Source organism: Setaria viridis, chromosome 4 (genome assembly GCF_005286985.2).
Source record: "Setaria viridis chromosome 4, Setaria_viridis_v4.0, whole genome shotgun sequence".
Classification (NCBI taxonomy): Eukaryota; Viridiplantae; Streptophyta; class Magnoliopsida; order Poales; family Poaceae; genus Setaria; species Setaria viridis.
Genome location: NC_048266.2, coordinates 6249199 through 6263315, shown reverse-complemented (window position 1 = coordinate 6263315; position 14117 = coordinate 6249199). Strand labels below are relative to the sequence as shown.

The following is a 14117-nucleotide window of genomic DNA, read 5'->3' as shown; positions in this document are numbered from 1 at the left end:
ATGAAAGAATGGCTTCGTTCTGACGCAGTAACAACTATACTACTAAGGGGTGTTTGGCTCCAAGAGAGCTAAAATTTAGCCCTGTCACATCGGATATTTAGTACTAATTAGAAGTATTAAATATAGTCTAATTACAAAACAAATTATACAGATGGAGTCTAATTCGTGAGATGAATCTATTAAACCTAATTAATCTATAATTTGACAATATGCTACAGTAACTATTTGCTAATGATAGATTAATTAGGCTTAATAGATTCATCTCGCGAATTAACCTAGAGGTTCTGCAATTAGTTTTATAATTAGTTCATGTTTAGTCCTTCTAATTAGCATCCGAACATCCGATGTGACAGGACTAAATTTTAACCCGTGGTATTCAAACCTCCCCTAAACTACTAGCAACAATCTAACCGTAAACATTCCAGCATGCCAGATTCTCTCTTCTAGGAGGAGCCAATCAACCGGAGATCCTACGCTAAACAATGACGAATCCCATCAATTTGCAGTTCTAAACACGCGCCCTTCTTCCAACGAACCGTGACCCATCGTGTGGGCCACCACCTCCACGCCGCGTCTCCGGTCACCGGACTCACCACGAAGATCCGTGGGTCCCGCATCCCAGTTTCCAATCGGACCCACCCGTCTGCGAGCAGGGTTAGGTGGAGCGAGTCGGGTCACGGCTTCACCTCTCCAGTCAAGTTACCGTCCAAGCCGCCTCCCAAAGCCACAAATGACGCCGGCGCCTGCGGCGACACACGCACGCATTCATCGAGCACATTCCTCCCGTGAGCGCGCGCTACTCCGCGCTCCCGTGCCGCAGCGTGATTACTGCTCGCCGCTCGAGGCCGGGGCTCCGGCGCGCGGAACCCTAGCGCGGGCGCGGAGCTCACCGGGCCTCCGCGCCGCCGCTCTGGTATGGCTGCGGAGGCGGCGGCGGAGCCATGGTGAGGGGCCTAGCGCCGGCAGCGGCGCTCCGCGGCCGCGCGGCCGCCGCCGCGGCGAGGTGGTGCACCTGCCGGCGCGTCGCCGTGGCCCTCTGCCTGGGCAACCTCGTCGCCGCGCTGCTCGTGGCCCGCGCGCTCTACGCGCCCGGCACCTTCGCCTCTGCACCGAAGCGTACGCCGCGTTTCCTCAGCTCGCCGTTACTTACTTCCGTCTGGATGTTTTGATCGAATTAATCAGGCGGTTGAGTTCGTGCCTGTGGTTTTAGGCGGGGAGGCGAGGTATTCCAGGGAGCAGATGAGGTGGGTGGAGGAGTCGATCCGGATTCGCCGCGCTGCCGAGCCCGCCGAGCTCATTGAAGCGGTATAAGCCTGTTATGCAGCAGAACTTTTGTGCTTGGAATTCAATTTGTTCAGGTGTTTTGTTGTGGTGGTGATCTGAAGCCTTTTGGTTTGTTTTTTTTTTCGCGTTGGGTGTGTGAGAAGGTTGAGAAACTGCGCAGGGCGTTCGTGAGGGAAGAGAAGAGGCGGAAGGAGCTGCCGCTGGAGCTGAAGCAGAAAGTTTCGCATGAGATTTTGCAGAGGCTGCGTGATTTGGGGGAGAATCGCAATACCACCGAACAACGAGGTCTGTATTTTTGCCGTCGTTTGATTTGGCACTAGTACTAGTAGTTCGGTCTTATTTAGTTGACTTGCTACCAAATTGGAATTGTTGTCCGGTGCATCTGGATGTCTGCACTACCCTTTTAATACTGCGGTTGGAATGTTGTGCTGCTCTATGATTTGGAGTCATGTTGCTTGACTTCATGACTTGCTTCGGTTGACCGTACCTACGTGGGTCTCGTCAGTTGTGCCATTAACTAATCTGGTGCTTTGTTAGGCTCACATCTACCAGCTCTTGGTTCTAAAAGTTACATTAAGATGGATCTTAGCTGATCATTTTCTTTATAGGTCCTTTCTTTACTTCAAGCATTCTCATGTTTCTTGATTTCCCTTCTACTTTTTTAAGCAATTTCACACAGAAACAGTGTAGATTGCATCCATACTTTTGAAAACAGTGGGCCATATCATTTCTGTGATACCCTTTAAAAGGTTAGGCCAAAAGCTATCTTCCGGGTTCTTTCAGCTTACATTGCCAAGAGTGTTTTTTCAGCATTTCATGGACTTGCCATTCATAATGCTGCTTCTTTTATGTGTCTTCTTGTCCTCACTGTACTTTTCCTGTAAGTTCTGTTTGTATCTTGAACCTAATTGGTTGGCAACAAGCCGAAGTGCAATTTCCTTTGTTTTCCCTTTTTAGTTTTTTTTAAAGAAGTGAGGGCTTTATAGGCTAGACAGTTAGACAAATCTGAAGTTATTTATTGGTTGTGCATTTAATCTGTAGAAGTTTGTGCTGCTTTTAGTTACAAAATTAAACTTATGTAGTGTTAGTCATGATCTATTTTTTTTTTTTTGTATTTGCTAGCCTAAAATTGAACCTTTTCTTTCCATTTTTCTAATATATACCAGAAGCTGTAGAGTCATGGCGTGTTGAGAAGCTTAAGTATATCAGAAGTTCATCAACTCAGAATTTATCTAATTTTGGCCTCTCCGGTGAAGAATCAAGTACGTGAGCTTGCTTGAAGTTACATATGATAGTATGATGACATATCTGTACTCGTTTTAGATGTTTATTTCATCACCTATAATGCCCTATGATTCAAAATTTAGGGATGTTAAAGCGAGCCTTGGATTTTAACTGGCGAATGCTATTGGAGGACATTGGTCTTTGGATACCTCCCACTGTCCATCATATTGAACATGATGACAAGCCGGAGAATGAACAAGAAGGTTATTTCCTTTACACTGTTCATGTTGCTAGCATTGTTGATTATGTCTTACGGATCATTAATGGTTACCAAATTGTGCGGTAACTTTGAAATTGCTCCAAGAAACATTTGAATAATGGTTCTTGATTGGTGTTAATGTTGCAGAAGAAGAGATAGTACCTGGTCCACCTTTGCCCCCTGAATGCAATGCTGAACTGCATACTGATTATGGTGGCACTGCTGTTAGATGGGGCTTAACACACCACAAAGAAAGTGCTGCAGATTGCTGTCAAGCTTGTATAGATCAGGCTAAGAGGGCCAAGCCAGGAGCTTTGAAGTGCAATATTTGGGTTTACTGTCCATCTGAGTATGGATGCTACTCGCCAGACAAATATGAACACAAACATCAAGAATGCTGGTTGAAACAGGTATTTCCTGTCATCTCTGTACATCTAAGTATTTGACTATTAAAACAATGGGCCTAAGGCTAGTTGTGCACATTTGATGATGTTAGCTCACTGTTACCCAAATTATCCTGTTTCCTGGAGTGTCAATTCCAAGTTGTGATATGTCCTTTGCATATATGATTATATGATATAAAGGCCCCTGGTATTGGTTTACGGTTTATTAACAATGGTAGGACACATGAAGTTGTAGTTACTGGCTGCCAGGGGCGGAGCCGCTGGATCGTGCTGAACTTCTCTAATTTAAGCCACCTGGCTGTTCTAGGTCACAGTGAAAAGTCGCCTGGTGTTCAGTTTTTTCTTTTACTTGATAAAACTGTATCGTTCAATTACATATTCAGTATGTCTGGTATGATACAAATTGTTGGTGCTACAACATGTTTGTGTTGCCTGTTCCAGTTGGTCTGTTTTTTTCACCTTTTTTTTCTCAGGTGGTCCATTTTGGCTGAATTCATCACACAAATAGTTGCTCGTTGGAGGAAACTTAGATTATGCATAGAACACAGAAGTTGATTCTCTCTCCATTTTATACATCTTGGTGATGTAATGTTTGTACATGATGGTCTGAAATTATAGAATGCTATTTTTAGTTCTTTTGAATTTGTTCTTTTATGACTTGGCATACATATTTGTGATTTCAGATTTTTGATCATGTGAGCAAATTTGATTAATGTCATTCTGTTATATGGATAAAATATCTCTTTATAGATACTTAATAGTGACATGCTGTTATTTGAACTCTTCCTTCCAAATGAAGCTTCATTCTTTTTATGTCTGATCCTATTTAGTCATGAAAATACTGGACTACTGTTATTCCGGTCATATGTACATCCGACTACATCATGAGAATGGATCTTGTTCTACCTGACAAGTAATTTCATCTGTATTGGTTTGTTTTTCAGGCAGACCACCCTAAATTAAACTTCAAAGACCGTTACTCTGAGCCGTACCGAGATTCTCATCCGACTGCTCCTGTCGTTGTGCCATGGATGTCAGGTGTCATCAGTGCATGAGCTGCCTGCCTAGTGGCCACAATAGCTCATTTCCAGTATGCAACCTCACAACTGAATCCCGTACATTTTTCGCGAGCTCGGGAAACCATTTTGTTCTTTTCATTCTTTAGTAGTATTTAGGCTAGTCTGCCTGATAGCTGAAGTTAGTCTGATCTGGTGGTAGATTTTTGAGTTATGCTGGTGGATTACTCAAGAAATTACACGAGTTAAGTAATTCTCTTGTTTCTCTGCCCCATACTCTATTCCCCCCTAAATATGATAATATTCTGTAACTGCTCTTGCTGCCAAGAGCTGGTTGATCATGGAAATTTGCATGTCTGTCTGATTTGAATGGGAGAAAAGTAACCTCGGAAGCCATTTTCTTAAAAGTGAGTTCATCTAATCATATAATAATTTATTCTTAAGTGTGTGTTTATGTTTGGATGGTGTCCAGAACTTGCTACACCACGATTTCTTAGGTGGATATTTGGTTCTCTATCACAACTCTCTGTGTCTACGGCTTGTCTCACATCTTGGGCATAGTTTGCCAGAGATGTGTCGCAAATCGTAATGCATGTACATCAACCAAACATGCTCACAACTTTTCTATTGAAAACTGAGTAAACTGGCTAATGCAAACAGGAGCACAGGAAAGCTTATATCATCCCAAACATTGGATCACCACTTCATTGATTGCAATTTGCAACTGTTCTCATGAAACTTGATGGAGTTCAGATGTGGGAAGGATATGAGGCGGTCTGCGGGCAGGACTGCGTGTTCATGGCTGACTTGTGCAGAGGAGATGGAGGGATTTGGGTAAAATTGACAGTGCGACTGTTCCTTACATTCTAACATTCTGCTTGCTGGATCTTGATATCTGCACCTGTCTACGGAATTGGCGTTGCCCCAAATACAGAGAGTTTTTCCCCAGAATATATTTATATTTTCATGCTTAGGCTGCAACAGACAGCCAGATTGTATATGTAAAAACGCGGCATGTCCTCTTGGCCCTTGGTCATCTCCTCCCAAAAAAATCTACAAGAAATTCAGGTTTTGTTTGGAATAGAGTATTTTCAAAGAAATTTTATAGGAATAAGGTTTTATTGGTTTCTCTTCCTTGGCGACGTTCGAGAAAACACGCGCTCTAATGCCGTCATTTGTCATTATCGGGTGTGCTCCAGAGAGAAGATGTGAAGTTTTTTTTTTTAAAAAAAAAGCATGGCTGACAGGAGAGAGAACAGGACTCGCAAGAATCCACGAATTGGTACGTGTGCGGTGTGCTTAATTTTCTTTGAACAGGTTTGCATCCATGATCCATGTGATGTGGAATTAATGTAAGTGTTGCAAATTCAAAAAAAACAGAGAGTACAGTTCAACTGTATGTAGTGGCCCATTTGCGATGCTACCCAGGCCATAATGTATCAAGGCCCACTATGAGAACACAACTAACTGTTTTTGTGCATGGACCGTGTGGAGAACGGAGGGTGTGGCCCATGTTTCAACGACTCCATCGAAGCAGCACGTCCCCTTCGGCCATCCCCCCTCCCAAGAAAACCTGAAGATATTTTGGTGTCCAGCGGACAAGCCATTTGGCCCGCGGCCGTTGCCACTTGCGAGACCGCACGAATCGCAAAGCAGGAGACCGGCCTACGGAGACCGTCGATGCCCGCCCCCGATTCACACTCTGGAACCTTCTGCCCCCTTGGCTCCCAAGGAACCTCCAGCTATTTAAACGCCCTACCACTCACTTCCGTCGCTGTCAAGGCATTCCTCGCAGCGCACCGCTAGAATCCAAAACCCCAATCGCAGGGTAGAGAGAGAGAGAGAGAGGAGGGAGCGAAGAGAGAGAGGGAGATCCATCCATGGCTTCCTTCGTCGTCTTCAAGGGTGTCCCACTGGCCGGCCTCGTCAAGGAGCTCCCCGCCGCGCCGTCCGTCGCCGCCGCCAATGGTGCCCCGCTGGCCGGCCTCGTCAAGGAGCTCCCCGCCGCGCCGTCCGTCGCCTTCAAGGGGGTCCCGCTGGCCGGCCTCCAGGATCTCCCCGTCGCGCCGTCCGTGTCCGTGCCCGGGAACTCCGACTTCTCCGCCCGCCGCCTCCTCAACACCAAGGGCCACTACGACGACTACGAGAGCACCACCACCGAGGAGCCCAGCGGCGCCGACTACAGCCGCCGCGCGCTCAGCTTCTCCGTCCCCAAGCTCTTCTCCGGAGGTAACTACCGCCTCGCTTTTGGTCTTACTTTCCCCTTGTTTGCTTTAACCTGGCGAAGCGAGACAGAGCACTGATGATTTGGGGTTTTCTGCAGACGCGCTGGACGTGTTCCGCGAGCCGATGAAGCTGACCCAGCTGCTGTCGCTGATGGAGAACGGCGGTGCGGCGTCCAGGACCGGCTACTCCGGGCACGGGTGGTGGGTGTCGAAGGAGGACGACGACGCGCTGCAGCTGAAGGTGGTGATGCCGGGGCTGGGGAAGGAGCACGTCAAGGTATCGGCGGAGAAGAACATCCTGGTGGTCAAGGGCGAGGGCGACAAGAACCCCGAGGACGGCGACGACAAGGGCCTGGCGAAGTACAGCCGCCGCTTCCAGCTCCCCGCAGAGGCCTTCAAGATGGACCAGATCAAGGCGGAGATGAACAACGGCGTGCTCAAGGTGACCATTCCCAAGATCAAGGACGAGGAGCGCAAGGACGTGTTCCAGATCAAGGTCGAGTAGGGGTGGGGTTCGAATCGGTTCGTCCAGGTCTCGTAGTTGCAGTCCCTATCGTAGTTGCTGTTGCAGTGCCCTAGTAGTAGTTTACTGGAGTAGTCTTTGCTGATGGAGAGAGATTGCGAACAAGAGGGGGAGGCGTTTCTTTTTGGTGATGGTGTTGTCTCGTGCCTGATGTCTGAGGCGACATGTTTACCTTTCTGTTCGTCCTGCAGAGTTTAATTTCTTGGATGGTGATGGTCACTGATGACCTTGTTATGAATTTTTAATGGTAATGGAATCTGCAGTTACTGATCGGCATCTATCTGTGCGCTTCCTGTTCTTGTGGATTATTGCATTGCTCTTCCTTTGCGAATTTGTGTGTTGACGCTGGCTAAATCTGAACTTGTTGATGGTCCAGACTTGATGGGAAATTGCAGCGTGCAACTTTCCCTGTTCATCCTGTTGAGTTTCTTGGATGGGTGGTGATATCAGATCTGTCATGAACTTTCGTGTCAAATGACATCCATAGTTACTGGAATCTATGCCTGTATCCTGTTCTTGTGGGTTTCCTGCAGTGCTCATCGATTGCTAAATTGTGTGTTTATTCTTTGTTAAGTCTGAACTTGTCTATCATTGGTTAAATCTGAACTTGTTTGTTCTTTGTTAAATCTGAAATTGTTTATAGTTTGCCTCTGAGTAAGCATAATCATTATGAACCAGGGAGGCGATTTAGCAAAATTCTCAAATTGTGAAGGAAATGTTGTCTGTTTGTAATAAACATGTGAAGGCAAAAGGCATTACCTCAACTTATAGTTTCTGTAACTGAAACCATGACTGAACGAAACCTTATTTGTTTCCTATATTTGAAGGTTAGAAAAGCATGTTCTTTTCTACCAGAAGGTCCCTCTACTTTATTTGTTCTTTTTGGGTCTTTAGGACACTGAGAATAACATGAAGCCTGGATCAATTTAAGAGTTTGAGAGGAAAGATGTAAAATACAGGGAACATTTAAAGCATCTTAAGCGGAAGATAAAGTATCTAGAGGACAATGCAGGCAAGGCAATACTTAAGTGGTTTCAGTTGTAATTAGTGTAGCTGAAGCAAAAAACTTATGCTCCAGAAACACATCTACTTAGCCTTTTAATTTGATTCTGTGAGTCATTAATTAGATATATGACTTTCCAGTTTTTGCTCATTGCATTTGTACTTTATCGCTTGCTTTCAGCATGATGGAGCTCAAGCAGAATTAACTGATGCTCAAACCCAGATGGAAAACGAGAAAGTTAAAACAAAGGGTTCATACATTGTGGAGCTTCAATAAAAAAAATAGAGAAACACCAGATCGAAAGCATCTGAAGGTCGCAGAATTGAACAGACAGTACAACTTTCTTTACATATAATTTGAGTACAAGAAGTATATAACGCAAATGGCGCAGCCTGATTTCAAACTGGTTTCAAGGCAAATGTTCTTTACATGCATCAGATTCACTAGACTGATCAACACCTAACAAGCTCCAAACAACATAGAACATGACGAATACATTATTCAGTGCCACAGAAAGTACAGCTGAGCTGAGTTACATGGATGGCAACACACCATGCCTTATTCTACCCAAGTTTCCTTCCTCGGTTCTTCTAGGTCTTCAGTAACTTGTTTTGCTCCCTTTTCATCTTCCTCCCCACCATTGGCCTGCTACTCTGCTTTCAAGAAGAGCCCAAGTAGCCTCTGCACCGGGCTGCCACGACCGGGAACACGCCGTTCAGAGGTCACAGCGTGCTCCACCTGGGTGATCCCCAGCTGCCTCAACTGCATCGGGTGTATCCAGTCGCTGATCGGCGTCGCGTTCCTCTCCTTCTCTTCCAGCTCTTCATAGGCTCTCTTCCTCTCCAGATTGCTCTGCCTGCGCTGCATCTGACGTCCCTTGGCGATGATGTCACGATACTCGGCCTCAGAGAGAGGGGTCTTGCGATCTCGTGCAGCCGGCTGCTGCTGTTGGGAAATGCTGATGACACTCCCATCACTGGCAGATCCTGATGACTTGATACTTCCTATTGGGCTATTCACGGTTTCAGCAGACTTCTCTGGTGCAGGAAGGGAGGTGCCGCCGCAATCTTCTTCTTCTATCTCGCCGTCTTCAAGTAATGAACTGCAATTGCTGCTGCTTCTTGGGTTGTTCTTGGTATCTTGTTCAGTTAAACACGGTGATGAACACAGATCAACTGCCACGGGCTTGGGCTGCTTGGTAAGATCATCAGTCTTGGGAAGAACAGCAGGGGCCGGTCTGCTTGTCACGCTCTCATCGTCAGAGTCGGAGTCGCTGCTGTCGGAGTCTGACGAATCGCTGCAAGAACCTCCAGATGAGCAGCCGCTGCTGCTGGAGGATCCAGAAGAACTGCTAGAACTGCTGCTGCTGGAGGATCCAGAAGAACTGCTAGAACTGCTGCTGCTTGGGCTGTTTCCAGTTTCAGCAAACTTCTCGGTTGCAACAGGGGCGGCGGCGCCGCATATGACTTTCTCATCTGCTATCTCATCGTCTTCGAGTGTTCGTGCCGGTGAACAAAGAACCTTGCCTGCTGCCACGGGAGAGGCGTAGCTGCACGTGCCAGTGGCGACATCGTAATCCCCCTCCTCGACGATCTCGCCATCCTCATGTTCACGCGGCGACGAGCAACTAGTGGATCTGGACGCGTTCGTCGACGCCTCCTTCTGGTGCCTGTGCTTCTCTTCAGCGAACTCATCCAGCAACTTCCTCAGCTCGAACAAGGCAGAGTGCCTCATGGATCCGATGTCGATCTCCATCTCGCCGCTGTTCCTGTCTTCGTGGCCGGTGCACTCCTTCTTGAGGAACTCGAGGATGCGCGCCGGCATGTCCTCCGAGAGCAACGACACTTGGGTGGCCAGGTTGGAGATCTCATCCGCCGACATCCTGGGCTTGACGACCGCCGCAAGAGGCATCATCCTCCTTCTCTTGGTGGCCAGGTTAGAGATCTCGTCAGATGACATCCTGGGCCTGACGACCGCGGCAAGAGGCATTGTCTTCCTTCTCTTGGCGCTGCTTGGGCGATCTGCCTCCATGGCCGCAGGGCGGGGTTCCGCCGCCAAGAAACGCTCGTCCTTGCCGCGGCGAGGTGCGGCGCGGCCGTCGCCGATGGTCTTGCCGGCCAAGAGCTCGGCTTTCCTGAGGATGCCGCGGAGCGCCTCCATCTCCTCGCGGAGCCTCTTCTTCAGCATCAGGCGCGGATCGGGATTGCAGAGATCGGCCGGAGCGAAGTCCATCATCTTCGCGCCGAGTTCGTCGCGCGCGACTCGGCGATGGCCAGCAGCGCCGCGGCGCGATTCCTCCGCGCGGTTCCGCGACGGCGCCCGGGCCTTGAGATCACCGGGCATCTTCGTCGAGACGGTGGGCCGCCTGCTTCCGCGGCTCGCACAGCGCAAGAACGGTGGCGGCGGCGGACGACGTCGCACGTGGCGCGGCTGAGGGGGAGAGTGGGGGATGGGGACGTGAGACGTGGGTTGAAGTCGCCCCCACCTCTGATCTGCCTTATAAATAGAGTGGAAGCAGTGAAGCGCGTCTCCGACACAAGCAGATGATTTCGAGTCGGAAACGAACAGATTTGGAAAGTGCTAGCTTGGCTATCAAGGAAGAAAGACTGTTTCGATCCACGGAAGCCAGAGTCGGATTCGGAGAATGAGGTGGAATCTCACTGCCCAAATCCTTGTCTGCCCTGTAATTCTTCAGAGGAATAGATGAAACTAGTAGATGCTCGAGTATTTTGTGGAAGAAATCCACTCAATTTTTGGGGAATAAGAGATGTCCGGAGATGCTCACCTTCTTCAATCTTCACCTCCGGCAAGAATCTCCGGCGAGCAATTAGGCTTCTGTGTTGTGCTGGGGCGACACCGGTTTCAACCAAGGTGGTGCGCTGGCACCTGGGTAGAAATTTCTTCTCAGTAGTAAGAAGCTCATTTTTACCACTTTAAGCAGCTAAAATCGTTCAAGTATTCAGTTACGTGTTACTGCCATATATTTGCTTCTAGCTTAAGTCCACACATAATAATGTTCGAGTGAACGATAACTCGCAGAATGAACAAAAGCGCATGAAAATCAATGATGATCTCGATTTGACTTCTACCCATATCGGCGGCATGCTGCAAAACTGGAGATAATTCGTCTATTGCTGATGAAGAAAACGAATGAAAGGTCATCTGAAGATAATGACACCACGCCTCACACGCTAAGTCTAAAACAACCGAGGATAATTAAGCAGTCCAGGTATTGCTGTGCGAGATCAGGACATCAGGCGCGCATGGTTGTCAGCACCTGACGTTCTGACAAGCTTGCCGAGTTGCAAAGAACTGAATAACATACATGCAGCACCATGTATCCATGGTTCATTTTCACGATCGAAAGGACAAAAAAAACAACAGAGTACTTGAACATTCTTTTTCAAGCTACAAAGGAGCACATATTACAAAAGAATACGTAGCCAAGACATCAGAAGATCTGATGTACCAGAGAAAAATAACAAAATATAAGAAAACGGAAAACTCAAAATCTCTTACAGCTACTTCAGTAATCTCCATATACATCTTGTTTCGTAAAGTTGTCTTTAAATGAACCGACTTCTCCTCAATAGGTGAAATCGAAATCAAAGCATGAACCAATCTAAAAACGGGGAAGAGAAACAACTCCATCTGATGACCACAAAATTAAGATCGCAGCAAAACCATCCACACTTTTACTAACATAGGCAGTGTGGATAAGCAAGATACGAGTAGCTGTCGAAGACTCCAAGTTGGGCAACCACAATACGCGCACGAAGTACACCACCTCTCAAAATCTCCGAAATGATGCCTCCACCGAGGAAACAACAATGGTCACTGTCGCCACTGCCCGCTAGGACAAAGTTTTCACCTAGAGACTTAGTGATGGTGTGGGCTCGAGACAAAGTGATGACGCCCTCAGGAAGGAAAATGGCACCCAAAGGCATCGTCGCCACCACTAAGGCTAACATAACTTTCGCCATTGCACCCTAGCCCACCACAACACAGCCTCAAAGGTCGACGAAACGTGTCCCATACCACGCCATCACCGATCATTGGAGGCTAAAGCACCTGAAACCCAACGTTAACGAAGTGCATCCCATACCACACACCTTTAATTTTCTGCAAGAACGAGAAAGAAATTGTACCACGTTTCAGCTGGCCGGATAGATTTCTTTATTTTCTAAATAGCCATCATATGTGACCTTAAAAGATGTGTAGTGCACTTATATCTGGGAAGACTGGATGCGGCAGTGTTAGATATAGGAGATGATGTGGATTTGCAGCAAGTTGTAGTTGCAAAGCCACCCACCCACCCCAAAGATGGAGCAAGCAAACCGGCGGCTCGGATGCTTGCCTGGCTCTGTCCTGGAAAGCGGTCTTCTGGTATTAGTGTATTATTGTTGCTGACGTGGACAAGGCTCGAGCAACCCTATCATGGGCCTCGTTCCCACTTCCCACCACACAGTTTTTTTTTCCACCTGCTTGCTTGCAGTGTCGTGGACATACTGCGGCTCTGCTTGCTGCTGGCCGCGTGGGCTTCTCGCAAGTCCGAACTGTTCATTCAGGTGCGCAATGCGACAAGCCAAGGGATATGGCGGCAAAAGAGGATGGAGATCCTCTGGCATAACTTTTCTCTTACGGTAATGTTTCGGAATCTTTAAAAAATGGGATATTTACATATTTGCTACCGTTGCAAATGGCACTCCTTCATTTGCCACTTTTACGGGAGCTTCTACTGTTTTGCCATCGCGAACGAAACGAAGCAACTGATTTGCCATTTTTGCTGACGTGGCACGTCACGTCCCCACAACAGCGTGTGTTAGGGGTGCCAAAAGACCGGGATGCCCTCGCCTTTCTCCTCCGTTACCCCCCCGGCTAACAGACCCGACGCCATCATCTCCCCGTCCCCATCTCCACTTCTTGCCGTCCGCACGCCCCGCTTCAAGCCGCGGCCGGCCTCCACCCCTCCGTGCCCCACCTCCTCGCCGCCTCCTTCTTCACCCCCAGCCCCGGCGCCGCGTCCGCCTCCTCCTCCTCCTCTGGGTCCTCCTGCGTCCCGTTCCTGCACCGCGTGTCCTGGTCTGACGCCGACCCCGCGAATGGCTTGGGAGGCGGAACGGCGCGGACGTGGTCGTGGCCGCCCTCGCTGGTGTCGGCCTGCGGGTTCGCGCGGCTGTCGCGCGACGACGCGTCTCTGCTGCTCAACGGGTCCTGGGTGATGGTGGCCGGGGACTCGCAGGCGCGGCTGCTTGTGCTCGCGCTGCTGCGCCTGCTGCTTGACCCGGCCGCGGCGGCGGCCGCCGAGCCGGAGCTATTCCGCCGCCACAGCGACTACCGTGCCACGGTGCCGGCTCGGGGCATCTCCGTGGACTTCGTCTGGGCGCCCTTCGAGAGCAACCTCACGCGGCTGCTCCGCGAGGATCTGCGCCTCGCGCCGCGCGTCCCCGACGTGCTCGTCCTTGGATCCGGGCTCTGGCACATGCTCCACGTCACGGACGCCGCGAGCTACGGCGACGCATTGGCGTCCGTCGCGGGCGCTGCCAAGTCGCTGCGCTCGCCGCTCCTAGTGCCGCCGCCGCACATGTTCTGGCTCAGCCTGCCGCATCTAGTGAGGAGCTGTCGGGGAGGAGGAAGAAGAAGGGAGGCGACGGCGAGGCCGTGAAAGAGGACGTGCCGACGGGGAGATGGATGGCGTCGGGTCTGTCAGCGGGAGGTTAACGGAGGAGAAAGGCGAGGGCACACAGGTCTTTTGCACCCCTTTTACACGCTGTCGCGGGGACGTGGCGTGCCACGTCAGCAAAAGTGGTAAATCTGTTGCTTCGTTTCGTTCGTGATGGTAAAAACGTAGAAGCTCCTGTAAAAGTGGCAAATGAAGGAGTGCCATTTGCAACGGTGGCAAATATGTAAATATCCCTTAAAAAATATGCTCGACGTATGTTGCAATCGTTAACATCGGTTTTGTAACTACTATTTCTAATTGTATCTGTTGACGCCAGATTTCGTCACCAGTAGAATCGGCGCCAAGAAGAAAGGAAATTGGAGAAGCACAGTTGGGAATCGGCCAAATGGTACTACAGTACGGAATCGGCTGGCGATTTTTGTCTCGCTTTGGGACGAATGCACCAGAGTCTCAATCGGTAATCTTTTGCCGATGAAAAAATTGGCCGATTAGGAGG

At 48.9% G+C, this 14117-nt stretch overlaps 3 protein-coding genes across 4 annotated transcripts; all 3 read left to right on the top strand.

Moving 5' to 3' along the window:
• Positions 1 to 747: 747 nt before the first annotated feature.
• LOC117853088 (uncharacterized) lies at positions 748 to 5314 on the top strand. 2 transcript variants are annotated; one of them, XM_034735455.2, is made up of 8 exons: positions 748 to 1116; positions 1211 to 1305; positions 1428 to 1569; positions 2451 to 2546; positions 2652 to 2771; positions 2915 to 3177; positions 4116 to 4261; positions 4848 to 5314. In XM_034735455.2, exons 1-7 carry the CDS (start codon positions 942 to 944, stop codon positions 4224 to 4226), a joined length of 1002 nt encoding a protein of 333 aa, XP_034591346.1. In that variant the 5' UTR covers positions 748 to 941; the 3' UTR covers positions 4227 to 4261; positions 4848 to 5314. The 2 variants fall into 2 exon arrangements, with proteins under 2 accessions (XP_034591346.1, XP_034591344.1); XM_034735453.2 differs by lacking the exon at positions 4848 to 5314 and having other exon boundaries at positions 750 to 1116; positions 4116 to 4579.
• Positions 5315 to 5952: 638 nt separating this feature from the next.
• Positions 5953 to 7211, top strand: LOC117853089 (24.1 kDa heat shock protein, mitochondrial). Its single transcript, XM_034735456.2, has 2 exons — positions 5953 to 6416; positions 6511 to 7211. The coding sequence occupies exons 1-2, from the start codon at positions 6068 to 6070 to the stop codon at positions 6915 to 6917; spliced, it is 756 nt and encodes a 251-aa protein (XP_034591347.1). The 5' UTR covers positions 5953 to 6067; the 3' UTR covers positions 6918 to 7211.
• Positions 7212 to 12548: 5337 nt separating this feature from the next.
• Positions 12549 to 13603, top strand: LOC117853368 (protein ALTERED XYLOGLUCAN 9-like). Its single transcript, XM_034735748.1, has 2 exons — positions 12549 to 12581; positions 12824 to 13603. Exons 1-2 carry the CDS (start codon positions 12549 to 12551, stop codon positions 13601 to 13603), a joined length of 813 nt encoding a protein of 270 aa, XP_034591639.1.
• The last annotated feature ends 514 nt before the right edge of the window (positions 13604 to 14117 follow it).

Excerpts from the sequence above, each read along its gene's own strand:
- LOC117853088 (XM_034735455.2), top strand. The coding sequence starts at position 942 with ATGGTGAGGGGCCTAGCGCCGGCAGCGGCGCTCCGCGGCCGCGCGGCC. Across the intron at positions 1,117-1,210 it reads CTTCGCCTCTGCACCGAAGC|GCGGGGAGGCGAGGTATTCC; the intron begins GTACGCCGCGTT and ends CTGTGGTTTTAG. Across the intron at positions 2,772-2,914 it reads GCCGGAGAATGAACAAGAAG|AAGAAGAGATAGTACCTGGT; the intron begins GTTATTTCCTTT and ends TTAATGTTGCAG.
- LOC117853089 (XM_034735456.2), top strand. The coding sequence starts at position 6,068 with ATGGCTTCCTTCGTCGTCTTCAAGGGTGTCCCACTGGCCGGCCTCGTC. Across the intron at positions 6,417-6,510 it reads CCCCAAGCTCTTCTCCGGAG|ACGCGCTGGACGTGTTCCGC; the intron begins GTAACTACCGCC and ends GGTTTTCTGCAG.
- LOC117853368 (XM_034735748.1), top strand. The coding sequence starts at position 12,549 with ATGGAGATCCTCTGGCATAACTTTTCTCTTACG. Across the intron at positions 12,582-12,823 it reads GGCATAACTTTTCTCTTACG|ACCCGACGCCATCATCTCCC; the intron begins GTAATGTTTCGG and ends CCCGGCTAACAG.